The sequence below is a fragment of the Dendronephthya gigantea genome, unplaced genomic scaffold, assembly GCF_004324835.1.
Source record: "Dendronephthya gigantea isolate DGI-Jeju-01 unplaced genomic scaffold, DenGig_1.0 000162F, whole genome shotgun sequence".
NCBI lineage: Eukaryota > Metazoa > Cnidaria > Anthozoa > Malacalcyonacea > Nephtheidae > Dendronephthya > Dendronephthya gigantea.
The window spans coordinates 428,191-455,150 of NW_021163172.1; the positions used below are offsets into that span (position 1 = coordinate 428,191).

The 26,960-nt window shown below is 38.7% G+C and overlaps 4 protein-coding genes across 5 annotated transcripts; 3 read left to right on the forward strand and 1 right to left on the reverse strand.

Annotated features, from left to right (window-relative positions):
- Positions 1-306: 306 nt before the first annotated feature.
- Positions 307-20,934, forward strand: LOC114537684. Of its 2 annotated transcripts, XM_028558784.1 has the most exons (15): positions 307-717; positions 1,939-2,276; positions 2,884-3,027; positions 3,442-3,532; positions 3,878-4,956; positions 5,695-6,001; positions 6,218-6,345; positions 7,176-7,762; positions 8,235-8,301; positions 8,433-8,540; positions 16,924-17,143; positions 17,552-17,745; positions 18,136-18,265; positions 18,700-18,949; positions 19,632-20,370. In XM_028558784.1, exons 1-15 carry the CDS (start codon positions 477-479, stop codon positions 19,681-19,683), a joined length of 3,936 nt encoding a protein of 1,311 aa, XP_028414585.1. In that variant the 5' UTR covers positions 307-476; the 3' UTR covers positions 19,684-20,370. The 2 variants fall into 2 exon arrangements, with proteins under 2 accessions (XP_028414585.1, XP_028414586.1); XM_028558785.1 differs by lacking the exons at positions 18,700-18,949; positions 19,632-20,370 and adding an exon at positions 20,683-20,934.
- LOC114537687 lies at positions 11,934-13,830 on the forward strand. Its single transcript, XM_028558789.1, has one exon. The coding sequence runs from the start codon at positions 12,026-12,028 to the stop codon at positions 13,574-13,576; it is 1,551 nt and encodes a 516-aa protein (XP_028414590.1). The 5' UTR covers positions 11,934-12,025; the 3' UTR covers positions 13,577-13,830.
- On the forward strand, positions 14,003-15,996 carry LOC114537686. The gene has a single exon (XM_028558788.1). It carries the CDS (start codon positions 14,018-14,020, stop codon positions 15,626-15,628), a length of 1,611 nt encoding a protein of 536 aa, XP_028414589.1. The 5' UTR covers positions 14,003-14,017; the 3' UTR covers positions 15,629-15,996.
- Positions 20,935-21,498: 564 nt separating the features above from the next.
- On the reverse strand, positions 21,499-25,209 carry LOC114537695. The gene is made up of 3 exons (XM_028558798.1): positions 23,729-25,209; positions 22,467-22,606; positions 21,499-22,261 (listed from the first exon to the last, which is right to left on the reverse strand). The coding sequence occupies exons 1-3, from the start codon at positions 25,150-25,152 to the stop codon at positions 22,023-22,025; spliced, it is 1,803 nt and encodes a 600-aa protein (XP_028414599.1). The 5' UTR covers positions 25,153-25,209; the 3' UTR covers positions 21,499-22,022.
- Positions 25,210-26,960: the final 1,751 nt, after the last annotated feature.

Consider the following 26,960-nt stretch of genomic DNA (forward strand, 5'->3'; position numbering starts at 1 on the left):
ATAAATCCGTGTTTGGTATGGAAAAGTTTGATCTGTATTCAAGTCGGTGTTAGCACTGTTTACAGATTTATCTATGTTTAATTTTCCCCCCTTTTTTCTGTGAATTAAATAATAGAATATTAAAATACAATAGAACAGTAGCTCCAAATAACATTTTGTAGTTTTATTAGTGCAGTTCGTGTTTGTATTACTGTATCTCTGTGTGTTCGACTGGCAAAGCGAAATAGATAAATAAAATTACGAGTATATTTTTATTAAGATGGTGTTTTTCAACGAAGGCCGCAGACTCCAGGTAATATTGAGGTCATTGTTCTCGGATTGCATCATGGTCCTTGTTGTGGAACGCATGTCGACTTCAGTGACATGGCGAAAAAGAAACTCAAAATAAACCAAAATCTGTTCGGTTTGATTTGCTTGAAATAGCAAAAAAAACAACATCGTGCTCTATTCCGGTGCTTCGATACATCGCGAAGGTCATGGCCTGGCGAAGTCTGGGAGAGTTGAACGAGGAAATGGTAAAGAATTTCAAGCAATTGTCGATCATATCCAGCGCCGTAGTTGAAAGTGCCTTCCTAAACGTACCCAGAGCGGCGTTCTTGCCCGAATATTTACACGACGATGCCTATGGGGATTATCCTGTCCGCGGCGACGATCACTTGCATATGAGTGCCCCACATATGTACGCTACAGTCTTAGAAGCATTAGACCTAAAAGAAGGTATGCTATCGGCCCGATAACCTTTAATATTGAAACATGACTGTGTTTATTTTTCGTTCGATTCGAGGTAGTATTTTGCTACATCGTGAAATTTAAAGGGCGAGTTGTATCACTGTTCTAGCTTTGGTTCTTCACAATAAAAGCACCGTATTCCAATAATTCCATGATAGCAAACATGTTTTAGTTTACCAAAGAGATGTTTGTTCTTTAATTCCTGAGTTTAATACAATTTAATCAAAAACGGTATTCATCCATGCTAATATTTTAATTTACAGCACTAGAAACTCAGAACTTAGGGAAGTGAATAAAATAATAGTTCGTTCGATAATCCATGAGTAATAATTGACATATCGCTTATCAGGATGGTTCATCTGCAAAACTCTGATTCATTATCGAACGAATTTATATCTCTTGCTTGCCCAGGTAGACTCAGACGAGTGTAATACTGTACCAGTTAAAATTGCTTCATTATGTAAAATTCATGTTTATTTACTGTATCATTTGTAAGCGCTGGTTGATGACAGACCTTTGTACCCTAACAAGTCTATGAAATGTCAGTTTCCCCTTTTCTGTTTGGTTAGTCAGTCAGAACATGATTTTTAACTAAAATCACTGCATAAACACTCACAACAATAGTTCCACTCACTATCTACTCATTTTCACTGCAAAGATTTTAGTCCTGTTAACCTAGCTAAGGCCTTTATTAGTGTAATTTACTTCCTAATTCCTAAAAGCATTGCAGTAAAAAAATATGTGGTCAAGTAATTATACAATGCAGTTTGTCCTTTTGAAAGGAAGTGTTCATTTCATCCAGCAATATTAATGAAATAAATTGCTGGAAATTAGCGAATATGCTGACAGAGCTATTTTGGAATACATTTTTTTGGACAACTATGGAAGTGTTTCAAAACAAGCTTTAAGGATAATAAAGTTTCGACAGACATTTTCTGATGCATAAATCGTGAAAATATTCTGTCTGACCAAGTGTTGTGAGGATAATGTTTTTCTACAAAAATTGAATTGAATCCAATAACATGAGATTTGCATGAAGACTTGTTCAGAAAGTTGATGTGTTTCCAAGCATCACATAATTCATTTTGTCACATGCATGGACTAAGTTTTTTAAGTTATGTAAATGATATGATATGACATAGTGATGTTTAGAAACAATACCAACAATGTGTTGTCCATATTACTAATGTCTGTTTCTTTTTCATTTAGGGATGTCATTTCTAAACATAGGTAGTGGAACAGGATATTTCTCAATGTTAGCTGGGTACGTAATAGGATCTCAAGGGGTCAATCATGGTGTAGAGTTGCGAGCGAACCTTGTCGAACATGCGAATGAATGCTGTGAGGAGTTCTTTATGTATTCCCCAAAGTTGAAGAAAAAGATATGCTATCCTCAGTTTATTCACGGCAATTGTTTTCACATTGATACAACTGTGCAAAAGTATGATCGACTCTACTGTGGTGCTGCTTGTCCACGGGAAAGATTTGATTTTCTCCTTCATCTGGTTAAACCGAAAGGTCTTGTGGTTGTGCCAAGTGGTAATAAGGTATGATGGTAATAAAATTATTAGAAAGGAATTGGCTGGGTATTCTTGTCCATCTATATACAAAGTCTTTGACTTCAACTAGTACTGCATATTCAGCTATCACACCGTGAAATTGCATTCTTAGAATAAGAAATAGTACCTAGGAATAGTGTACAGTATATGACTTAGGTGTATAAATTAATATTGTGATGGTGTTACTTTGCGTGGCCAACTGGACAAGCTGAAGAATTAGCTTGACCCCAGTGTGAATTGAACTAGCAACCTTGGTTTTATATATTCCAGAAACACATGTATGGAAGGAGTTAGATTGATTTCTGAAAAATCACCTGTTAAAAATGCCTTAACTGGTAGCTCAGTTTGAAAAGCATTGGACTGGAAAACTGAAGGTTGCATGTTTGATTCCCACTGTGGTCGAACTAATTTTTCAGCTTGCAAGGTTGATAGTAGAACCATCACAAGACTGAGATAGTAGAACCACGATCAACCATCACAATGTGTACCTAGGAATGTTCTGAACACTTTAGGATAAAAAAATACTTTTAGCATATATATGTGTACACACATTAATTCATCCGCATCATTCATATTGTTGTTTTCTTTGTCATAGCTCCTGAAATTGGAACGACTGGATCCTTCTGGTGTGAATGAAAATGTCCTGAGCGATGTGTGTTTTGAGTCTCTTGTGCTGCCTGTGGATAACGAGCTTTTCCCTAAACTAAGATTTGCTTCGCTTAAACAAAAAGCAAAACAGGTAAGACCACTGTTCACTGTATAATAATCGAGGAGAACTGCCATATACGCAGAGACATTGGTAGTAATTTCATGTCAAAAATCTGCTAATATAATTCTTAATAAACTATGTAATCCTTTAGGGTTATTAGTTGAGTAAGATATGGATCAGGTTTGAAAAAAAATCAGGAATTATTATATGCTTGGTTTCTGATCATGAAACAACTGCCAAAGTATTTCTAGAAAGACTTTCCATTCACGACACTCACAGCGAAATGGAAACCAGGTTTTAACAAAGATATCTAAAGGTTTAGTCCTAAGTTGTGTGAAAACCCGTACAAATATCAGTGCATTTGTCTCTGGTGATGTTTTGTGGGGCAGGTACTGTAGTTCTCAACATTCAAGCCAAAGATTAAGAATGATTTTCAATGTTTAGATAAAGATATACCCAGCGCCCGGACTCCTTGTCCCAAAGTCCTCGGCTAGAAAATCATTATCAAGAATACGAGCGCTTCAGGATGTTGTTGGTATGCTTGCTGAATGAATGAATGAAGAACAAAGAGGGGTTTTATCAGCAAATTTGTTTACATTTTCAAGCTAAGCCAATCAGAATGCCTAAACGTATAATACTTCATGTAAACTGGTATTAAATAGTGTACCATTTTTACCAGAAGTAGGCAAAATTTATGGTTTCTGATTATGTGGTAACCACATAAGTATTATGGTTACTGAAAATGTAAACAAATTTTCTGATTTGTTTAAAACGAAACCCCTCCTTGTTTGAACAAAGAAAACTTCAGGTTCCAATATCGGTGTCTCTTCTGTGAACACTGTTTTCTTTTATCTAAAGTGATGTATATTTTTTGAAACAGAAAGCTTAACACAGTCTGGTCGGATTCCAAAGCCATTCTCGTATGTTCCATCCTTTACTCAAATCTCCCAGCTGTCACGCACGCCTGAATCACCAACACTTGGTGTTCCTTCGTCTAACCCGGTTGATCAGGTAGTGACATTCTTCGACAAAAAGCCCAAGGATTCATCTTACAGCAAGACGAACTCGGCCGGCTCCGAACATGTCGATTCCCTTTGGAACGACCTGCAATACGACACGACCTGGGAGAATGCGGTAGACTTCACGTACTCATTGTGTAGCAACGACAGAGAAAATAGAGAAAAATGCTTTCAGTTGTACACAAAGATCAAGCGAAAGCCGAAGAGGAAATCTCGACCAGTCGGAATGAATGGCGGTTCAGAGAATGGCTTGTTGTCGAACGTTAAGACGATTTTACAGAAATATGAAGATTTAGTCGATGAAAAGGAAACGAAAGCTGGAGCGATTGTGACCAAACACGAGAATAAATCCTCAAAACAAAGGCTGGTGCAAAATGACAGCCCTTGCTGTTCGAATCAGTCCGCCAAGAACGATGGTGATATTTCGCGGCTTTTTGGACAACTCGAGGTTTACGGTGATCTCCTTACGATTGCTGAGAAGGCCATTGATTTGAAAATTGAATCGCAGGATGACGAGAATATAAGTAGAACTAATGCTGATACAAATGGTAAACATTCCATGGAAAATCGGTGGGCCGGTGAAACGGTGGGGCAGAATATTGGAACTTCTAGAAAGAATTCGGGTAACAGCGATGTCCTTCGCCCCAGAGATAATTGTCCTGGGGATAATTGTCCTGGGGATAATTGTCCTGGGACACGTGGCAACAAAGCAGAGGTTACGAACAATGGTAGAAAACCCTCGCTACAGGGAAGAGCCGAGAATAAGCCATGTTCTGTAACCTCGCAAGGAAAACAGTTTTGCCCGATTGAATTGGACGAGGTTTTGACCAACGAATTACAATTGCTCCCCAGTCCAAATTGGACCTGCGAAAATGATACTGAGCTGGTGCAGCTGTTGGTGACGTCGCTAGGAGGGGTGTCCAGCAAATTCAGTAGCAAGGTGAGAGTGAGGCATGATTTATCGTCGCTGATCAGAGCTCTCGACCAGTACTTTTCTAGTCATATTTCTCCCGACCCAACTAGTATTAGTCCAGCTATATTATAGTTCTGTTTACTCAACTAGTATTAGTCCAGGTATATTATAGTTCTCTCAAATCAACTAGTATTAATCCAGCTATATTATAGTTCTGTTTACTCAACTAGTATTATTCCAGGTATATTATAGTTCTCTCAAATCAACTAGTATTAATCCAGCTATATTATAGTTCTGTTTACTCAACTAGTATTAGTCCAGGTATATTATAGTTCTCTCAAATCAACTAGTATTAATCCAGCTATATTATAGTTCTGTTTACTCAACTAGTATTAGTCCAGGTATATTATAGTTCTCTCAAATCAACTAGTATTAATCCAGCTATATTATAGTTCTGTTTACTCAACTAGTATTAGTCCAGGTATATTATAGTTCTCTCAAATCAACTAGTATTAATCCAGCTATATTATAGTTCTGTTTACTCAACTAGTATTAGTCCAGGTATATTATAGTTCTCTCAAATCAACTAGTATTAATCCAACTATATTATAGTTCTGTCGACTCAACTATTATTAATCCAGCTATATTATAGTTCTCCTGACCCAACTATTATTAATCCAGGTATATTATAGTTCTCACGTAAGTATTAACCCCACTTCATACAATGGTCCCTCTATTCAGTAACTCATTTCTTTCCCCCCACAGTGTCTACCAAAGCACATCTCGGTGGTGCCTAGTTTGTTCACACCGTCTACCCTAGCGCGGTACCCGAAGATCGCGTCGTGTCCAGCAGAGTCCCTGACATTCCGCGCTCTGGCATTACTGCGTGTTGTGCACGTGATCGATTGCATCATCCCGTTGCTATGCAGCACGTCAACTAATGTCGACCTTGTTACCAGACCTGTTACGAACAAACTATATCCGCTGGCATCCTTCACGGGGAGCTCGTTCAATTCACCTGTGTCCCAAGATGAACCTGTTATCCACATCCATCCCCGTTCTAAAAATGAAGGTAAGTTTGTGGCAGGAGTAGAGGATTTGAAAATTTGAAAATACATTTTGAAGAAAGCAAATATCTAAATTTTAAAGATTTAAAGATCTAATTCCACTGAATTAACAACTACAGGACCACGCTTTGGGCAGGCATATTTAATTAAAGCTTATAGTAATCATCTGGGTAATTTCGTTGTATCAGGTAGCTTCTATATTATCTAACATCATTTTACAGCTGACATCTACTTAACAAATGGAATTAGAAATATCCAAAGACGCAAGGGGTGTTTGAAGAAAAAGCTGGCTCTTCGTGAAAGTCTAACAGGAAGATTCAAAGAACAGCAGTTTCTCATTAAAAAACAGGTAATACTTTGAGCTATGGAAGTTTGTAAAAGAGTAAATATTAGTCAGACTAGCAGTACTGCAATGATCAACTGACATTGGGGAAGGTTGAAAGTGAGACACTGAATAAAACATTACAAAGCAGTAAGTACTAGACTAGTCAGGCTAGTATTAGTAGCAACATTCAACACTCGTCAGACTAGCAGTACTGCAATGATCAACTGACATTGGGGAAGGTTGAAAGTGAAACACTGAATAAAACATTGCAAAGCAGTAAGTACTAGACTAGTCAGGCTAGTATTAGTAGCAACAGTCAACACTTAGTCAGACTAGCAGTACTGCAATGATCAACTGACATTGAGGAAGGTTGAAAGTGAAACACTGAATAAAACATTGCAAAGCAGAAGTACTAGACTAGTCAGGCTAGTATTAGTAGCAACAGTCAACACTCAGTCAGACTAGCAGTACTGCAATGATCAACTGACATTGAGGAAGGTTGAAAGTGAAACACTGAATAAAACATTCCAAAGCAGTAAGTACTAGACTAGTCAGGCTAGTATTAGTAGCAACAGTCAACACTCAGTCAGACTAGCAGTACTGCAATGATCAACTGACATTGAGGAAGGTTGAAAGAGAAACACTGAATAAAACATTGCAAAGCAGAAGTACTAGACTAGTCAGGCTAGTATTAGTAGCAACAGTCAACACTTAGTCAGACTAGCAGTACTGCAATGATCAACTGACATTGAAGAAGGTCTATGTTTGATCACAGTGAAGTATACATGAAGTATTTGATAATTTGGCAAAACTTCAATATTAATTTATATACTGACACTTGTTGTATTTCCTAGATGCAACTGTTTGACGAACAGAAGATCATGATAGAACATGCGGAATCTCAGGCGAAACACATGAGCACAGGCGAATTGGAACAGTTCCACCTCGTGCAACAACGCATCACGGAACACAAGCTGAAGCGAAACGATATCGTGGACAAACAAACGGAAATCGCAAAAGAAGACCAGATGAACGAACAAGAGTTGGTCGAACTGAGACAGCAAATAAAACGTTTGGACAAAGAAGAAGAAAGGTTTAAACAGTTTGTGGAGAACTTGGGTCGAATTGCGAACAAATCAAGTCAAAAGATGGACTTAAATGAAACCAAAAAACCTTATTTTCCCTGGACTCTGGAATCGAAGAGAGAGAAATCAAATGCAAGTCGTATATTGTCGTGTTTACGTTTCCTTCTGCCATTGTCCAATCGCCGTACTGGGATCTTAAGTGAGCTGTTAAGGGCCACGGAGCAGCCTCTGCCCGAACAAGCTCCGGTCGTTTACGTCGATCGGCGAGCGTGCGTAAAGCAGAGGTTGGATAATCCCGCCACGTCAGTATTTTATCAAATTTTCGAATCGCTGAAAGCTGAGAATATGAGTTTCAGGTCAGTATATTGTCGACTGCATTGTACCTTTTATGAAAGGGGGTGTTTGCCGGGGGGGGGGGGGGGGATTCGCCAAGGAGGAGGGAGGATTCGCCGAAAAGGGAATAGGGGTGCAACAAGGATGATATTGTTGGTTTGACCGAGGAGGGATTGGGGGTTTCATCCGGATGAATGGGGAAAATTTGCTGAGGAAAGAAGAAATTCTCTAAGAAAGGATAGAGGTTTTTCGTGATAGGGAGGGGTATTAACAGTTGAGATTTGGGGGATCCACCAGCGGGTTGACTGAGGGAGGAGGTTGAGGACCTGATTGAGGAGGGGGTTGACCGAGGGAGGTGGGGGGTTTCGCCGTTAACGGAGGGGTGAATTCGTGAACGAGAGAAGTGGAGTCCACTGTGTAGGGGGAGAGGTTTTACCGAGGACTCTCAAAGTGCTTGCAAAGGCATATATGATGATTTTTTCGCATCTATTTTAGGTGGAATAAAAGAAAATGTGAACAATGGTGGGAGGTGAAGTTTGTTGGAGAGGGGATAATTGACCAGGTGGGGTGAATACGCTATTTCTTTTGTTCTCGTTGCTTGATTCATTTCGACGAGCTTTTAAATTTCTCGATTCGATGCTTCCACGATAGATAAATGCACTTTCAATTCATTCCTTCTCATATTCATCTTAGGGTGGTGGTTTTCGAGACTCATTGTCGGAGATTTCGGATGAATTGTGTCCTCAAGACGACGACGTTAACAAGACACTTCCTCTGATAATAAAGACTGTTAATAACAGGGTAAGTGACCATTTTAAAGATAGTATATATACAGCCGTGTCTTCACGTCGATTCTGCTAGGGCCGCTCGTTAAAAACCTGTTTAAATCTCACATATTTCGGATTTTTGTGGACACAAACTTTATTCCATATACAATTCGAACTGTAGGGAACCGATGCTGTTTTAGATACGCAATAAGTTTGCTATGTTTTTGAAATATATCAGTTCAAAATGCAACTGTTCGCGTCACGGCTTAATATTATCACTTTGGAGCCACAAAAAATGGCGGTGAAAGTCTTCTCCGTGAAAAAAAAAACACCGAAAAACCCCGAAATATTTTATCATTTGTGTAAAATCACTGATAGGTTAATAGACAAATAATAATGCTTTGTGATGAGGCCTATTATCTCATTATCTATAATCTTATACGACACGATTCGAAATGCAAAATTGACTAGACACTGGCTGGCTTTGAACATGGTTAGTTTCTGTTGAAGCGATGTTCCTAATGTGATATTTCAAGTAATTTATTGATATGGATTGAGATGTACGGTTAGTTCGTTGGGTTAGCTAGGGGAGGGAGGCATATTTATATACTGGTGTTTACTGAGCCTAAAAACAATAAATTTGAAAAGAAGGAATGTCGAACACGAATACATCCAGTGTATTGTAAGATCAGTGGTCAGCACAATCATAGCGGAACCAAATAAAATATTTCGCATACGACAACTGATTCCTAGATCTATCTATCGGGGTTAAATAAACAGGAAACCCGGCATTTCGAAACTCGGCATTACGAAACTAACGTGAAGTTAAATCCTATCGTTTATGGCAAAGTATTTCGACTTAGGTGATGGCTACACTCCCCGAACGCAATCACAAACACAAAGGCATCGGTTCAGCGTGAAGGAATGTAATAATATGTCGACAACTTAATTCGTCGTTCAACTATACCGTCTGTCATGTCATTGTTTTATTAAATGATGCACCATAAAGAATTTTTATTTTGTTTCCGACTTTTGAAAGGCAACCCGCAGTTATAAACTGTCCCGTCCCTATAATATAAATGTGCAGTTATATATGAATAAAAAAACAAGGAGCTTCTCTTTGAATTCAAATCCCATTCTGATTCAAATGACCGTACGTCTAAATGAATAACGAACAATCACAAACACCACGTCATCGGTTCAGCGTGAAGGAATGTGATAATATATCGACAACTTAATTCGTCGTTCAACTATACCGTCTGTATATAGTAAAAAGTCAACGAGGTACCGACAGGCGATTCATAACTCGATATAGTCTTCAATCGCTTAAAACTTTCAAAAATGTTGGACGACATTATCGCTACTTTTTTATCTCTTTTTTTCGCTGTAACTCTGGACGCTCCGAGAATATCTCGTGAGATGAACAGCAATTTCAGAGATCAAGATGAGCCCTTTAATGCGAATGATACGAGCCAGAGTGAATATCCCTCGTTGGTGCAGGAGGACTTTCCTTCGAGCAGCGAATATGTTTCACTTTTTGGTGTAATGGAAAACAAGCGAAGCTTCGGTGAATCGCTTTGTAAAAGTCTCAAGGCAACGCTAACCATCATCTTAGCTGTAATTCCTTTGGTTATTTTGGGAGTGATTCTGATTTATTTTGATCTGAGAACAGTCGATTTGTGTTTTCAATTGCTGACAAAGTCAAACGATACCCTCTCCTTCGATGTCTTGAAAATTCGTTTAATGGGTGATGGAATTGATGTTGTGATCCTAAGCTTATGGTTTCCATTGAGTCTAGTGATTCTGTTTGGTTGGAGGAAGTTTAAAAGTCAATATTCTCTGACCGTATTCGTAGCGCTATTGGCCGCTCTACTTTATACATTGTATTTGAGCTTTTTACTTCTGTATCATTTTTATGACAGAAGCCTATGGTATCGTGTACCAGGCAATGTACTGTTTGCAACCGCCATTTTAGTGGTAAGCGCTATTGTTGTTCGCAAGATAAGACAATGTGACCCTGGCATATCCTACTCAAATTGTCAGATATTCACAGTAATCTCCTGTCCATGGTTACTATTTTTTGCGATAACAATGCTCTACAGGTACGCACTTGTTCGCTGGTTCATTACCTTTGAAAGCGCGTTTTCCAGGTTCATTGTGGCGATGATGACGCCAGCGTTGTCACTCTTACTCTCAGTCATTTGCAGACACATGGCATTGTGGCGTAGCTCACAAATTATCAGCCCTGAACGAAGCTTTGGCCTTGTTTATTTCATCCATGCTGCCGGGATAATACTCTATCGGTTATTGCAGGCGGATTTTAAGAATATTTGGTGGTTTATTGGACTATCTATTGTCTCTGGTACCTCAGGGGTCCTCAAGGCCGCGACTGTTGGCATCAGGGAGAAAATATGGTCAAGAATTATCCCGTTTTGGAACAAAATATGTTGCATTAGACTGCGGCATCTACCTGGAAACACGCCTCGTCATAGACGATTGAAAGCTGACATGAATATTCAAAATATACTGTTTGATAGCAATTCATTAATTCTAATCCAGGCTTATATCGTGCTCTATCAAATCACAAGTTTTGAAATGTCTGCTGGGACTGTCCTAAAATCATCCCTGATAAGAATTGCGATCGGCATTAGCATTGAAATTGTGTGTAATTTCATATCCACTTTTATCCACATCCATTGGCGTAATATACCCATTGCGCGTGCGTGGTCGATGGCCTGGAAACAACACATGTTTGCTAATAGTGTCTTCATGGTGTGTTTGGTGACGTATTTCACCAAACCTTTGCTCGTAGTATTTCAACACCGTTTTCATGATGACCCTGTCTTTGGTTTAGGGGTTTACACCATAAGGAATTGTACTCTGCCATTTTAAAACTGGTGTCGACTGCGTAGGTCGTTCACTGCCAAAGCAAACAGTATTCAATGGTTTTCCAAGTGAAGTTCTAGCACACTAAAAACTGTAGTATAATCTTGAACCTCTAGAGAATATTTATAAGCGGCAACGATTGTTATTCGTGACAAACGTGGGCTAAAAAACGTGATAATTGGTATTGTAGCAGATGAATTCATCTCTAATAATCGTGTGTTTCGCAAATGTAGTTTCGTAAATCCAGTTTCATCCTAAAGCATGTCATTGTTTTATTAAATAATACACCATAAAGAATTTTTATTTTGTTTCCGTTTTTTGAAAGGCAACCCGCAGTTATAAACTGTTCCGTCCCTATAGGCTATAATATAAATGTGCAGTTATATATAAATAAAAAAACAAGGAGCTTCTCTTTGAATTCAAATCACATTGTGATTCAAATGACCGTACGTCTAAATGAATACCGAACAATCACAAACACAACAGCATCGGTTCAGCGTGAAGGAATGTGATAATTTGTCGACAACTTAATTCGTCGTTCAACTATACCGTCTGTATATAGTAAAAAGTCAACGAGGTACCAACAGGTGATTCATAACTCGATATAGTCCTCAATCGCTTAAAACTTTCAAAATGTTGGACGACATTATCGCTACTTTCTTATCTCTTTTTTTCGCCGTAACTGTGGACGCTCCGAGAATATCTCGTGAGATAAACAACAATTTCAGAGATCAAGATGAGCCCTTTAATGCGAATGATACGAGCCAGGGCGAATATCCCTCGTTGGTGCAGGAGGACTTTCCTTCGAGCAGCGAATATGTTTCACTTTCTGGTGTAATGGAAAACGAGCGAAGCTTCGGTGAATCGCTTTGTAAAAGTCTCAAGGCAACGCTAACCATCATCTTAGCTGTAATTCCTTTGGTTATTTTGGGAGTGATTCTCGTTTATTTTGATCTGAGAACAACCGATTTGTGTTTTCAACTACTAACAAAGTCAAACGATACCCTCTCCTTCGATGTCCTGAGAATTCGTTTAATCGGTGATGGAATTGAAATTGTGATCCTCAACTTGTGGTTTCCAGTGGTTCTAGTAATTCTATTTGGTTGGAGGAAGTTTAAAAGTCAATATTCTCTTACCGTATTCATAGCGCTATTGGCCGCTCTACTTTATACATTGTATTTGAGCTTTTTACTTCTATATCATTTTTATGACAGAAGCCTATGGTATCGTGTACCAGGCAACGTAATATTTGTAACCGCCATTTTAGTGGAAAGCGCTATTGTTGTTCGCAAAATAAGACAACGTGACCCTGGCATATCCTACTCAAATTGTCAGATATTCACAGTAATCTCCTGCCCATGGTTACTATTTTATGTGATAGCTTTGCTTTACAGATACGCGCTTGTCCGCTGGTTCATTACCTTTGAAAGCGCTTTTTCCAGGTTCATTGTGGCGATCATGACGCCAGCGTTGTCACTCTTACTCTCAGTCATTTGCAGGCACATGGCATTGTGGCGTAGCTCACAAATTATCAGCCCTGAACGAAGCTTTGGCCTTGTTTATTTCATCCATACTGCTGGGGTAATACTCTATCGACTATTACAGGCAGATTTTAAAAATATTTGGTGGTTTATTGGACTATCCATTGTCTCTGGTACCTCTGGGGTCCTCAAAGCCGCGACTGTTGGCATCAGGGAGAAAATATGGTCAAGAATTATCCCGTTTTGGAACAAAATATGTTGCATTAGACTGCGGCATCTACCTGGAAACACGCCTCGTCATAGGCGACTGAAAGCTGACATGAATATTCAAAATATACTGTTTGATAGCAATTCATTAATTCTAATCCAGGCTTATATCGTGCTCTATCAAATCACAAGTTTTGAAATGTCTGCTTGGACTGTCCTAAAATCATCCCTAATAAGAATTGCGATCGGCATTAGCATTGAAATTGTGTGTAATTTCATATCCACCTTTATCCACATCCATTGGCGTAATATACCCATTGCGCGTGCGTGGTCGAAGGCCTGGAAACGACACATGTTTGCTAATAGTGTCATTATAGTGTGTTTGGTGACGTATTTCACCAAACCTTTGCTCGTAGTATTTCAACACCGTTTCCATGATAACCCTGCCTTTGGTTCAGGGGTTTACACCATAAGGAATTGTACTCTGTCATTTTAAAACTGGGATCGATTGCGTAGGTCGTTCACTGCTAAACCAAACAGTGTTTAATGGTTTTCCAAGTGAAGTTCTAGCACACTAAAAACTGTAGTATAATCTTGAACCTCTAGAGAATATTTATAAGCGGCAACGATTGTTATTCGTGACAAACGTGGGCTAATATACGTGATAATTAGTATTGTAGCAGATGAATTCATCTCTAATAATTATGTGTTTCGCAAATGTAGTTTCGTAAATCCAGTTTCATCCTAAAGCATGTCATTGTTTTATTAAATGATGCACCATAAAGAATTTTTATTTTGTTTCCGCCTTTTGAAAGGCAACCCGCAGTTATCAGCTGTTCCGTCCCTATAATATAAATGTGCAGTTATATATGAATTAAAAAAGAACAAGCTTCTCTTTGAATTCAAATCCATTGTGATTCAAATGACCGACGTCTGAATGATTAACGAAGTTCTACGTAAACACTTTCAATTTAACACTTTTAAAATGTTGGACAGAATCATTTCTACCCTTTTATCCTTGTTTTCCGCGTTGGTTATGGGCACTCCACGAATTTCTCGCGAAGTGAACGACAGTAGAAGTGCCTTGGAGCAGGATGGCCAGCTTAATGATACGATTTACAGCGAATATGCCTTGTTTGGGGAAGAGAACGTTCCTTCGAGCAGGGATTATATTGAATTGGGTTATGAAATCGAAAGCAGGCGAAGCTACAGGCAGTCGTTCCTCAGAAGTCTCAAGGCAACCCTAACTATCATCTCGGCTGTAGTCCCTTTGGTTATTTTTGGAGTGATTCTCATTTATTTTGATCTAAGAACAATCGATTTGTGTTTTCAATGGATGATAAAATCAAACAATACCCTCTCCTTCGATGTGCAGAGAATTCGCTTACTGGGCAATGGAATTGACGCTGTTGTCGTTAACGTTTTGTTTCCAATGTTTCTGGCGCTTCTGTTTGGTTGGAAGAAGTTTAAAAGTCAATATTCCTTAACCGTATTGGTTGGGCTGTTAACCGCTCTACTTTATACATTGTATTTGAGCTTTTTACTTCTGTATCGTGTTTACGACACAAGCCTATGGTATCGTGTCCCGGGAAACGTACTGTTTGCAATCGCTGTTATAATGGAAAGCGCTATTGTGGTTAGCAAGATCAGACAATGTGACCCGGGCATATCCTACCCAAATCTACAAATCTTCATTATTGTTGCTTTTCCGTTTTTCCTGGCCTTTGCGGTTGCTATGTTTTACAGATATGCTCTTGTCTACTGGTTTATTTCGCTTGAAAATGTCTTATTCAGATTCATTGTGGCCATTACAGCTCCGACCTTGACGCTCGTGCTCGCAGTTATTTGCAGGCGCATGGCGTTACGATGTAGCTCGCAAGTCGTCAGACCTGAACGAAGCTTTGCCCTTGTTTATTTCATACCCGCTACCGGAATAGTTGTGTATCGGATAATGCAGGCGAATTTTAAGAATATTTGGCTGTTTGTAGGATTGTGTATTGTCTCGGGTGTTTCCAGAGTCCTTAAAGTGGCGACTGTAAATATCAGGGGGAAGGTCTGGGCGAGAATCATCGAGATTTCGAACAAAATATGCTGTTTCACACTGCATCGTTCGCACGAAGATACGCCGCATCATAGACGACTGAAAGCTGACATGAATATTCAAAATATACTGTTTGATAGCAACTCGTTAATTCTCAGCCAAGCCTATATCGTGCTCTACCACATCACAAGTTTTGAAATGTCTGCCTGGACTGTTCTTAAATCGTTTTTTATCCTGACTGCGATCGGACTGGGCATAGAAATTGTCTTCATTTTCTTAGCCACTTTTATTCAAATCCACTGGCATAATATACCCATTGCGCGCGTGTGGTCGAAGAACTGGAGACGACATGTATTCGGTAACGGTGTTGTTGTGATCGGCGTTGTGACGTACTTCACTAAACCGTTAATCACGGTGTTTCAAAATCGCTTCCAGAACAACCCAGTCTTCGGTGCGAAGAATTACACCATAAGAAACTGTACTCCCTCCTATAAGAACTGGTATTGATAAACAAGCTATCGGCTTAGACCATCTCGCCCATGTTTCTAACAATACTTCATCATGAGGATTTTGCATAGATTATAGTTTGTTATTGATAAAGCAGTAATGCGTTGCAGTGAGTCGATTTGCTGCCCATATACTTTGCAAGTCAACAGACTAGGTATAAAGCATCCACCAGAAGTTAATTTGCCGTGAACCTATAGTTATATAAAGAGTCTTTATGTAATCATTGTTTTCTAACTGGCTATAGTCATTAGTTACTGACACGGTTCAATGTGTTTGTTAATTGGCAGTGAGTGGCCTATTCTAAACTTGAGTGTTTCCTCAATAGCGTCTTCCTGTATTCTCAAACTATTAAATTTTGAAGTGCTAATTTAATATTTCTTGCTGCTTTGCAATGTTTTATTCAATGTTTCTCTTTCAACCTTCCTCAATGTCAGTTGATCATTGCAGTACTGCTAGTCTGACTGAGTGTTGACTGTTGCTACTAATACAAGCCTGACTAGTCTAGTACTTACTGCTTTGCAATGTTTTATTCAGTGTTTCACTTTCAACCTTCCTCAATGTCAGTTGATCATTGCAGTACTGCTAGTCTGACTGAGTGTTGACTGTTGCTACTAATACTAGCCTGACTAGTTTAGTACTTACTGCTTTGCAATGTTTTATTCAGTGTTTCTCTTTCAACCTTCCTCAATGTCAGTTGATCATTGCAGTACTGCTAGTCTGACTGAGTGTTGACTGTTGCTACTAATACTAGCCTGACTAGTCTAGTACTTACTGCTTTGCAATGTTTTATTCAGTGTTTCTCTTTCAACCTTCCTCAATGTCAGTTGATCATTGCAGTACTGCTAGTCTGACTGAGTGTTGACTGTTGCTACTAATACTAGCCTGACTAGTTTAGTACTTACTGCTTTGCAATGTTTTATTCAGTGTTTCTCTTTCAACCTTCCTCAATGTCAGTTGATCATTGCAGTACTGCTAGTCTGACTGAGTGTTGACTGTTGCTACTAATACTAGCCTGACTAGTCTAGTACTTACTGCTTTGCAATGTTTTATTCAGTGTTTCTCTTTCAACCTTCCTCAATGTCAGTTGATCGTTGCAGTAATGCTAGTCTGACTGAGTGTTGACTGTTGCTACTAATACTAGCCTGACTAGTTTAGTACTTACTGCTTTGCAATGTTTTTCAATTTTTTTGATATTTCTTTTATTTTTAACTTTTGTAAATGCAATAAGAACAAGTGCCAGTACATGGTCTAAACGGAAATAAATAAATTCGTATTTTTTCGAAACGTTTCTCTAGGATCAGGTTGGCGATCACCGTGATTGCTTCATTCCCAACCCATCATGCAAGAACATGAAAGTTTTCCATTGGCTGGGGAGGTTAATGGGAGCTGCTTATCGCAGTGACGAGACTCTGGCCTTGTATTTCCCGCCGTATGTTTGGAAACTATTGGTTGGTGAGCATGTCACGTGGACTAAAGACTTTGCCAACGTCGATGCCCTCGCTGTGAACATGATCAGTAAGTATAAGAGTAACATAAGAACGTCCAGGTCTTGTATATAGACCTTTATGCTAAGACTGTGCTGTGACGTAGTTGGCGGACAAAGCATGTCTCTGATTGGCTAACTGGATGCGCGTTATCCAATCAGAAACGCGCTCTGTCTGTAATTCATACGTCAAGTATCCGTTTGCATTTCAGTCGTTGCGTTTCCCGCTAAAGGTCTGTTTAACACGATCCAATTTTGTTGGATCCAATTCACTTCTGATGGATGTTTTATAGTCTGTTGTCTTGTAATGTTTATGGGCAGCAAATCCACTGAAGCCAATGCAGTGCTGCTTTATCAATAACTGACTATATTTCATACGTCAAAAGCGAATTGAATCCAAAATAGATGCAAAATAGATCATAACATGCTTTTTTGTTCAGACAACTTTGAATCGATGAAGAGGGAAGAATTTGATGCAACGTACGGAAAAGATCTCGACTTTACTACGGCGTTCAGTGACGGCACGATAGAATCTGTCAAGGAAAATGGCCATCAATTGCTGGTCGATTATGAAACGAGACTAGAATATTGTCAACTTGTGAAGAAGAGTAGGATGATGGAGTTTTTGGATCAGGTATGAATCTGATGTTGCTGTTATTGGCTTAGTGAGAAAACAATACCTTAGTTTTAAAGGCAATATTTGAGTCTTAAAACAAGACGACAAATTCTCGGTGATTTTTTCAAAGTCATTGGCAATTCAGAATAGTCGGAGGTTTGAGAATGCCTTTGAAAAGATGCCTTCGAAAATCGAAATATTACAGTAAATTTGTCGTCCTTGTTTAAAGCTAAAGTCTTGTGTTACAAGTTACGATGATGCTCTTCGGAGTTTTTTTTTGCATGTATTTTTTGTTTGCTGGTAAAAGTGTTTTTTATCCTCAACTCAATCCTTAAAGTCGCATACGTTGTTCGTCCAGAAGCACCAATCATCTATAGCTAAACATTGTTTTAATTTCTTTTTTCCAAGATCACATCCATCCGCGATGGTTTTCTTACCGTCATCCCGCAGTCATTACTAGAATTGATCACATCACATGAACTTGAGAGAGGTGTTTGTGGTTTCAACGAAATCTCCATGTCTTTACTGAAAGAATCAAGTAAGTGCTTTTTAAATACCTTTTTTGAAAAATCTATTTATTTCTATAAAAAATTACACAAAATATGTCCATGACAGCAAACAGTTCGTAAACAGATTTCTAACAGTTTGTTTGGAAACAGATTTCTAACAGTTTGTTTGGAAACAGATTTCTAACAGTTTGTTTGGAAACAGATTTCTAACAGTTTGTTTGGTAAAAGTTTGCTATCAGATTGTTTGGAAACATATTCCTAAGAATAAAGCCATCTTGAGATGCAAAATTTGAATTAAACGATAATCAAATATAAATATTATAAAAATGAATAAATTTTCTTATCTTCAGACACAATGAAACATAACAGTTGAGTAACATGAAGGCGCATGCGTTAAGTCGGTTGAACCCAGTTTGTCTTTTAAAAATAACGCGCAAGATGTGATAAGCGGTTTATATTTTAGTTCATTATGGCGACGAACTGTCTTCTGACTCGGAGTGTGTAGCTCAGTTGTGGAAGGTGTTAGAAAATTTTACTGCCGACGATCGCAGTCGGTTTCTTCGCTTCGTAACCGGCCGGAAACGACTGCCAGCGTGTATCACGATTTCTCAGATGTGTGGCGAGAAAGATACTTTACCCGGGGCCTCAACTTGTGCCAGCACTTTGATGCTTCCCTCGTATTCATCTGTTGAAGTGGCCGAAAAGAAACTACGGTAAGTTTTTCTTTCTAAACTGTTCTTCCTAGTGGTCCAGTGAGGAGCATCTCTTATTGATCCTGTGTTACTACAGGAGGAAACCTAAACTAAACTAACTTTGTTTATACTGGATAGCTCTATCAGTTCTAAACTGTTCTTCCTAGAGGTCCAGTAAGGATCATCTCTTATTGATCCAGTGTTACTACAGGAGGAAACCTCAACTAAACTAACTTTATTTATACTGGATAACTCTATCAGTTCTAAACTGTTCTTCCTAGAGATCCAGTAAGGATCATCTCTTATTAATCCAGTGTTACTACAGGAGGAAACCTAAACTAAACTAACTTTGTTTATACTGGATAGCTCTATCAGTTCTAAACTGTTCTTCCTAGAGGTCCAGTAAGGATCATCTCTTATTGATCCAGTGTTACTACAGGAGGAAACCTCAACTAAACTAACTTTATTTATACTGGATAACTCTATCAGTTTTAAACTGTTCTTCCTAGAGATCCAGTAAGGATCATCTCTTATTGATCCAGTGTTACTACAGGAGGAAACCTAAACTGAACTAACTTTATTTATACTAGAAGCTCTGCCAGTTTTTCTTCCTAGAGGTGCAGTAGGAATCTATGCATGAATATTATTTCAGAGACAAGTTCCTATAACATCCATGATTGATTCACTCTTTGCCCATTCGTAGGTATGCTATTTACAACTGCGTTGAAATCGACACAGACACAAGTCCTTGGTAATCGTTCGAAGTTTGAAAATTATATAACTTTACTACACGTGGAGTTTATACATTCACATTCACGTCCTAATACTAAACAAGAAACGAGGCTAAGAGCACAGGCAAGCAAGAATTACATGAGGAAGATAAATCTCAAATTAGCTACGAAATGCAATGATAATAATCCCAATAATGTATGTATGCTGTGATGTTTCGTGCCCGTGGCCTGGCAATGGTTTGTGGTATTGTGTCATTCGCAACCAATGTTAAACCTGTTAGATGGTTCAGAATATGGCAAAATATACTCGAGTCAGTTATCATTGGTGGATATCCTTGATTGATATGTCAACTGCACGTATACAGGTGTTCAAAAGATATATAGTTTGATGATGTGTTGCAGTTCAACCCAGGCGAAAGGTTGTGGAAAATTTTGGCTCCATATCAAATCCTTGATTTTGTGTTCAATATATATCTCGCTTGAATTAAGATGTTACGTTAAACAGATCTTTGCCTCGCACAAGGGACAATTAGGACCATTTCCAGGACGTTAAATAAAAGTTGAAAGGCTAGCTTGTGTGCATGCATGGATCAACTCTATTGCTCTCTGAAGATTTCTGCACTAATTCTTATTTATTGAATGGAAATATATATTATTCTAAAATTTTGTACGACGGTTATACAGTATATAAAATTGTGTATAAAATACATTATATAGCAATAAAATTATTTAAATTAAACAGTTATCCTTTTTGCTTTGCATGCCTTTGTTGGTATGGACATGGTTTTAAAGGCATCGAGAAGATGGAAAATAAAAAAACCCCTTAAATAACTAACTTTATTTATACTGGACAGTTCCTTCCTAGAGGTCCAGTAAGGATCATCTCTTATTGATCCAGTGTTATTACAGGAGGAAACCTAAACTAAGCTAACTTTATGTATAGTAGATCAGTTCTGAAATGTTCTTCCTAAAAGTCCAGTCCATTATCCCATCGAATTGATCCTGCATTCTCAATGTTTGTAGGTAGACAATCTACATGTGAATTGTAGTCCATACGGAAACCAATCCTTGGTAGACGCGTTTGGAGTTTTGTAAGTAATCTCTTAGAAACACCTGAAGTTTTTTACTTTCCTTAAATTCCAACGGATACACACAAGAAACGTAGCTTGGCTTATGATTTGTGCTGACATCACTCATTCAAAGAATGATGCAAAATATATACGCCTATGTGCACAGGTATAGGAGAATATATCGCATATATTAGCAGTTGTCACTCCAAAGGAAATCGCGCGTGCAGCGGTCTAAGCAGTGCAAACCAGTTGTGCAAACATCTGAGACTAAAGGCGCTGTTCTTTAGGCAGCCAAAATGGCCAGACCGGTCATATTTTGAAATAAAATAGAGCATTTCGTTAAGAATATAGCGGTGAAACTGCATTTCCCGTGCAAGGCAGATGTAAATAACGATATACTTGAATGCAGAGTTCTTGAAACACTCTAAAATACCAATAATCTGTCTGTACTCAAACACACAGGACAGGTCTGGACGTTTTTACCGTAGAATGGAAGCGCCCTAAATCGCTTTTCTGTCGTTCAATTTTTCAAACGGGGATACCGCGTTTCAAAACAGCCTCGTGAAAAGACCTTCGCTTCAAACAGAAGGCAATGTATCAAATTTATAAGTAAATATAGAAAGAAATATATAACATGACTTTTTACATGTACATTTATTTGTAGGGCCAAAATACAGTATATTTTTAAAATTTTGTATAAAATTATACATTATAAATAAAATAATTTATTTTTTAAACCTAACTAAAACACTAAAGTTATGATTCACCGGCTTATAAATATATGTTTTTAAGACTCTGCAGTAGCCATTTAGCCCGGGGGCTTAAAATTAGACCCTGAAAGGGTTCGAATATATATGAACTGGGTGAATTCGTGATTTAGAAATGAAAGTAAGATAATGCATATTTTGAAAAGAAATCTTCGACGAAAAAAGTTCTCTTCCTGACGAAATTTCGCATCAAAAGACAGTATGAAACTAGTTTTGTAAATCACCAAATTTTCACCAACATGTTTAGTGGTAAATTGGTAAAGAATTGGTGAAGAAGATTATAAAAAACGTTCGCATTTCGTCTCGTGAATTAGCATTATAAACTTGCCAGTGCCGTCATAGACGTAGCTCATATCTATAAGACCTATAATGTCTCCTAAAGGCGAGCAAACAGAATGCAACTATAGGTTCATAGTACTACGGTTGAATACTCATTTTGAGTCCGAGAGGATTGTCGGTTTTGTCGGAAACGAGACGGACAACAGACTTTTCGTTGTATTATAGAGTGTCTCCACCCCAAATATTCTTATTTCAGTAGCTTTTCGATGGTCTTATGTAGTTTCTTCTGCGTATTTTTTTCGCTTCTCTTTGGCGATTTGTACGGCAGGCATCTTCGACAAACTCTGACACAATGGGAGCCATCATCGAATAAATGACGAATCTCTTTCGGGGCATGAGCAAGCTTGTAGCAGCTGTACGATTTGGAAACTGGATGCATACACAGCTTACATATTATTCCAGTGTGTCCTTTCACGTACCTTTGATCTAGAAAAAGGATAAAGAAGACATAATGAGTTTCAACAATGCCAGTACTAATAGTTCTTGTCGAGACTGTTCAACTTTTAGCTTGCAATGTGCCCAATAAATGGAGTAATGCATTTCTCCGAGTCGCTTCTCTAGACTAGTCATGCACAAGTAATATTCAGTCATGTTTTGATCAACTTCATCTCTACTCCTTTAGTTTACTTACATAATTTTCTCTTTCGATTTTCCTGCTTTGTCTTCGTTTGTTGATCCTCTGGCCGTTTGCTTTCTGGAGGGGATGGTGAGGTCGCCCTGGAGTTTTCTTCGCTGGAAGCAGGCGCATTCTCGTTTGAAGAAGGAGACAAACTATAAGAGAAAGTAAAGTCTTTATTGTTGCTGCCGAAATTTGTGACCACTGCTCGCCAGCTAGAGCCTCGCACAGGAGCAGAAAATTACCTCAAACAAGAGGTTTCTCTGGGCAAAATATCGCATTAAAAAGTCCATGCAAGGCCGAACAAATCTCCATTGGGTGCACATAACTGAAATGCGATATGGGACCGTTGCTTGAAGCAATGCCATTAGTTAAAATGAAAGAAAACTCTGAAATACAGAGCCAGCCGACCCAGCGCAGAGCTACGTGTATTTAAACGATAAATATGAAATCGCACATCACAAAATCACAATCGATTATACCGCTAACGAATTGTATCGTGGAAATGGACTTTTTCCACACTATCTTCGCTCGTGTGGATCAAAACATAAAAATAGTCTGAAATAACCGCTATACATTTTAAACAATTTAGTCAATCGGATATTTTGCAATGGTTGCATCCAAGTTCACGCTAAGCTCTATTGCCTAAGCCATTTTTAATTTTTTTTATGGAAAGCTATAATTTTTTAAATTCCAAAGTTCTTCTTTATTTCTCTTAGAAAATGTGCATGCATTTCAGAGCTAGATTTGGAGCGAATTTATCTAAAATATTCACAAGCCTTTACGGTACTTGGGGGAAAATTATATATCCTATTTTTATAATACTTAACAAGATTCGAAAAAATCAATTGAAATATCTTATTATAAACATGCCAACATTTCCCTAGACACTGTTAAATTTGGCGGTAATTACGTCAAACGAAGCATAACTTGGCACGCAATAAAACGTGCGATTTCTTTTTTCGTCGCTGCATCTCGAATAGAAGTCCAACACAAGGCGAACGGCATACGAGACAGTGTAGGTGGATACTTTACAAAGGCTTTTTACTCAAAGCTTTGCTTTTAAATCTTCAGAAATCACAAATATGCGAAAAATCTCCAAGGATTGCAAGCAAGCTCTTTAACTGCTGACCTATGCCGCGCGAACAAAACACGACGTACCAATCAAATTGTGTTTTGATATGAGAGATAATAATTTAAAGGGCACATCAGTGTTCAAATGCGATATCATGGGTTTAATCCGGAAGGAATATGGGATAGACAAACTTATGTCATACCTTAATTCATCCACACTTCCCAATCTTGCGTCTTCGAAAAGGGAATCAGCTGATGTTTCTGACATGGAGTCCAAATTAGTCGGCGAAGCTTCGCTTTGCTCTTTGCTCAACTCTTCGGCACTTTTCACGGCTGTCGCCTTGTAACTACCATCGAATAACAGCGCATTTTGACCCGTAAAGCCCATAAAATCCTCTTGTTTTTCGCATCCGGTGGTGAAGCATCGGAGGACGTGATCGTTGCGAACAATTCGCGACGCTTGTGTCGCGAAAAATTTCTCGCTTCCCATTATCGGCGATTTTTCGTTTTCCAACCGATATTGTTTACTAAGGTTTATCAAGTGTTGGGCAAACGAGATGCCTTGCGCAGGAAATGTTGATAGGCCGCTATTGATGTCCGTGTTTACACTACATTCAAATGAATCTGTCATATGAGACACACCATCGTGTTCATTCAAGGTCGCCGTTTGCGCGTCCATTTTGATTGCTCTTTTCTCATCTTTGTTCTTATTCGAATCAGGATCAATTGGAGAAGAAGCCTTGGATAAATCTTGAGACTTCACTTGAGACTTGGGTACGCTCACTTCGTTGCTTTGCGTTAGGATTTTGCGTACGTCTTCTGAGGCCGTTTTCAATTCCTTCCCATATTTCGTTGCATCACTCGCTACACGCTCGATATTCCGTGACAAACCATCTTGAATTTCATCCTGACGACAAACGCTATCGCCTCTTACGTTTTTACTGCGTCTGGCATCATCGGAGTCTTCTTTCCCATACGGTGAGCTTCTACATAGCTCCTCGTCGTTTTTCGAGTTAAACTTGATAACACCATGGTAGGATATGGGTTTCATTGCCACTTGATTTGTTGGGCTACTGTTCCCAACCGCGGACGCTGATGAATCGCGAAGGCTATTTTTGTTATGATGTCCTTCTCTCCTTGATATAAGGTCCGTTTTCGGGCTGGTAGTTCTGTTCTTTTGCGTCGATGTCCTATTCATGAATGCTGCTTTGTTTAGCGAGTTCATCGACGATAAACCATCGGAAATCATCACCGAGTCAGCCGTAGCTCGGGCTAGTGCTAGGTCTACGGGTCGCACTCCTCTGTCAACATTTAAAAGCGCTTTGTCGATCTTGGGTAGGCTGCGTCTAGAGTCACGTAATTCGCCCGGTTTTTTCGCCTGTCCATTTTGCGATTTCTGTTGTCTACCGGCACTGGTTTTTGCGCAGTGCGACGCGCCGGTGAGAACATCTTTGTCGAAGTTTAACGGAGAGGAAATGCATATCTGCGACTCGTTGCCCAATTGAACAGCAAATACGCCGAGATTACACAGCAGTTCGGTCTTGGTTAGCGCAAACTCACGAAGCTTCATGGCAGCCTCACGCGAAAGTTTGAAACTCACCCGAACGTTTTGATCAAAGTCGTTCATCGCGTAAAGCTATAATACAAAGTGCATTGAGTGACTCGCTTCTGTACCACGCGACGCGACTTGATGCAATGCGTCGTGCATGTAACCCTACTCCGCGCAAAACCCGAGACGTTTTCGCGCGTGATTTCCGTTATGACCAACACATCGCGTCCATATTTGGTAGCAATATGCTGACTGGTCATCGCTTTCTTTCTGCACGATGCGCTGCAAAAAATTCCAGAAATATGTAAACTTTGGAAACGGTCAATATCATATACGTCTCGCTGCCGCGATTTCTGAAATTGGCTCCATAATCCTGCCGTATGCGATCAAAATATCAAATTACATTACAAATCATTCGGTGATTTCAAATATCTGATCTGATAATATAATGTGTCATGTGAAAATAAACGAAAAGGGTATCTTAGAAAACTATTAAAGACACGTTCAAATAAACCCGTGCATTTGAACGGTTATATTCTAATCGGTAAGAACCTTAATCAGTTTGAATTTCTACACAAATGTGAATTCTAACCAAATTCAAAGCTCGCTAAACAAATAAGCCTTTATTTTTTACTACGGAACTGTAGCAACAATAAACAATGTAAAATTAATTGTCCTAACAATTACAACGATCCCTTCGACTAATTCTGTGTTAAATATACTTTAAAATGTTTGTGCAAAATATCAAGAAATTTGCAGCAAATTTTTGCGAATCTTTTTAAACATGCCTGCATGAATTCCACAGCAAATTATTCTCGCTACATTTTGGTGGAGTTGTTCAGAAATTGCTTCAGAAATTGCTTCAGAAATTGCTTCAGAAATTGCTAAATTTATGCACATCTTATTCAAAAGACATTCCTAGCCCATACTGGGGGGCTGCGTCAGGCGGAAAACAAAACACATACTAGATAAAACTGTAGCGAGGAATTGTCAAACGCGACTTTTGAAAATGAAGGAGATCCCTATTTTGCTGTTTTCGTTCGGCGTTTTTCTGTGGATGAATTCAAAGGGTGTAGAATCGAAGATTTGCGGCGCTTCAAACTGTACAATGAAATGTTGTCTTGGTTCTAATCATTATCCGTTGTGTCGTTCAAGTTGTGAGGGGATAATTTGCATGTACAACGAAGATTGTGATGGTGGATTTTGTTGTTCAAGTCAGTGTGTAAAAAACTCGTTGGCCTGTCAAAAATTGTTGAATATTTCGCCCAGCCAGGCAAAACAATCTTCAAGTGACGAGGAACACGAAGGTGGTAATTTTGCAACTTGGGAATTCGCTTTGATAGTCCTAGGCAGCGTAATCGCTGGCTTTCTATTGTGTATTTTCGTTGTTTGGGGATGCAGAACTCTCATCTCAAGGATTTGACGACCAACCGCAGTTCTACTGTGCTTGCAGGATATTTTCTTTACCTGATAATATTGACTATCAAAACACTCAAGTCTCTCGTTGTTGCATGACGTTGAAATTTGAAAATGATTCAGTTTAAGATTTATAAGTTGGCCGGTTAATACACATAGATTTAAAATAATACAAGCTGTATAGTAATAATGTTTGCCAGCCAAATACTGCGAACTGATAGCTAAACATTTAACGCATATACAAATGTATTTAAGTTTTACTTAGAACACGCAAAAATCTCGCTAAATATCAGCGAACTACGAGATTATATATCATGAATTGACTTTCGAGTTACTAGTTTTCATGTTATTTTTAAGCCACATTTGGCAAAATATTTCATGGTTAGAGCATGGATTGATGAGTGATGTATTCATGGTTAGACCAATCGCTGATAAATTATATGACATTGATTTTACTTGCATGGCTGCCT

Bases quoted from the DNA above. Each gene is read 5' to 3' on its own strand.
- LOC114537684 (XM_028558784.1), top strand. From the start codon at position 477: ATGGCCTGGCGAAGTCTGGGAGAGTTGAACGAGGAAATGGTAAAGAAT. The intron at 4,957-5,694 runs GTGAGAGTGAGG...TTCCCCCCACAG, and splicing joins CCAGCAAATTCAGTAGCAAG to TGTCTACCAAAGCACATCTC. The intron at 8,541-16,923 runs GTAAGTGACCAT...ACGTTTCTCTAG, and splicing joins TAAAGACTGTTAATAACAGG to GATCAGGTTGGCGATCACCG.
- LOC114537687 (XM_028558789.1), top strand. From the start codon at position 12,026: ATGTTGGACGACATTATCGCTACTTTCTTATCTCTTTTTTTCGCCGTA.
- LOC114537686 (XM_028558788.1), top strand. From the start codon at position 14,018: ATGATTAACGAAGTTCTACGTAAACACTTTCAATTTAACACTTTTAAA.
- LOC114537695 (XM_028558798.1), bottom strand. From the start codon at position 25,152: ATGAACGACTTTGATCAAAACGTTCGGGTGAGTTTCAAACTTTCGCGT. The intron at 22,607-23,728 runs GTATGACATAAG...TTTCTCTTATAG, and splicing joins GGAAGTGTGGATGAATTAAG to TTTGTCTCCTTCTTCAAACG. The intron at 22,262-22,466 runs GTAAGTAAACTA...TCCTTTTTCTAG, and splicing joins AAATCGAAAGAGAAAATTAT to ATCAAAGGTACGTGAAAGGA.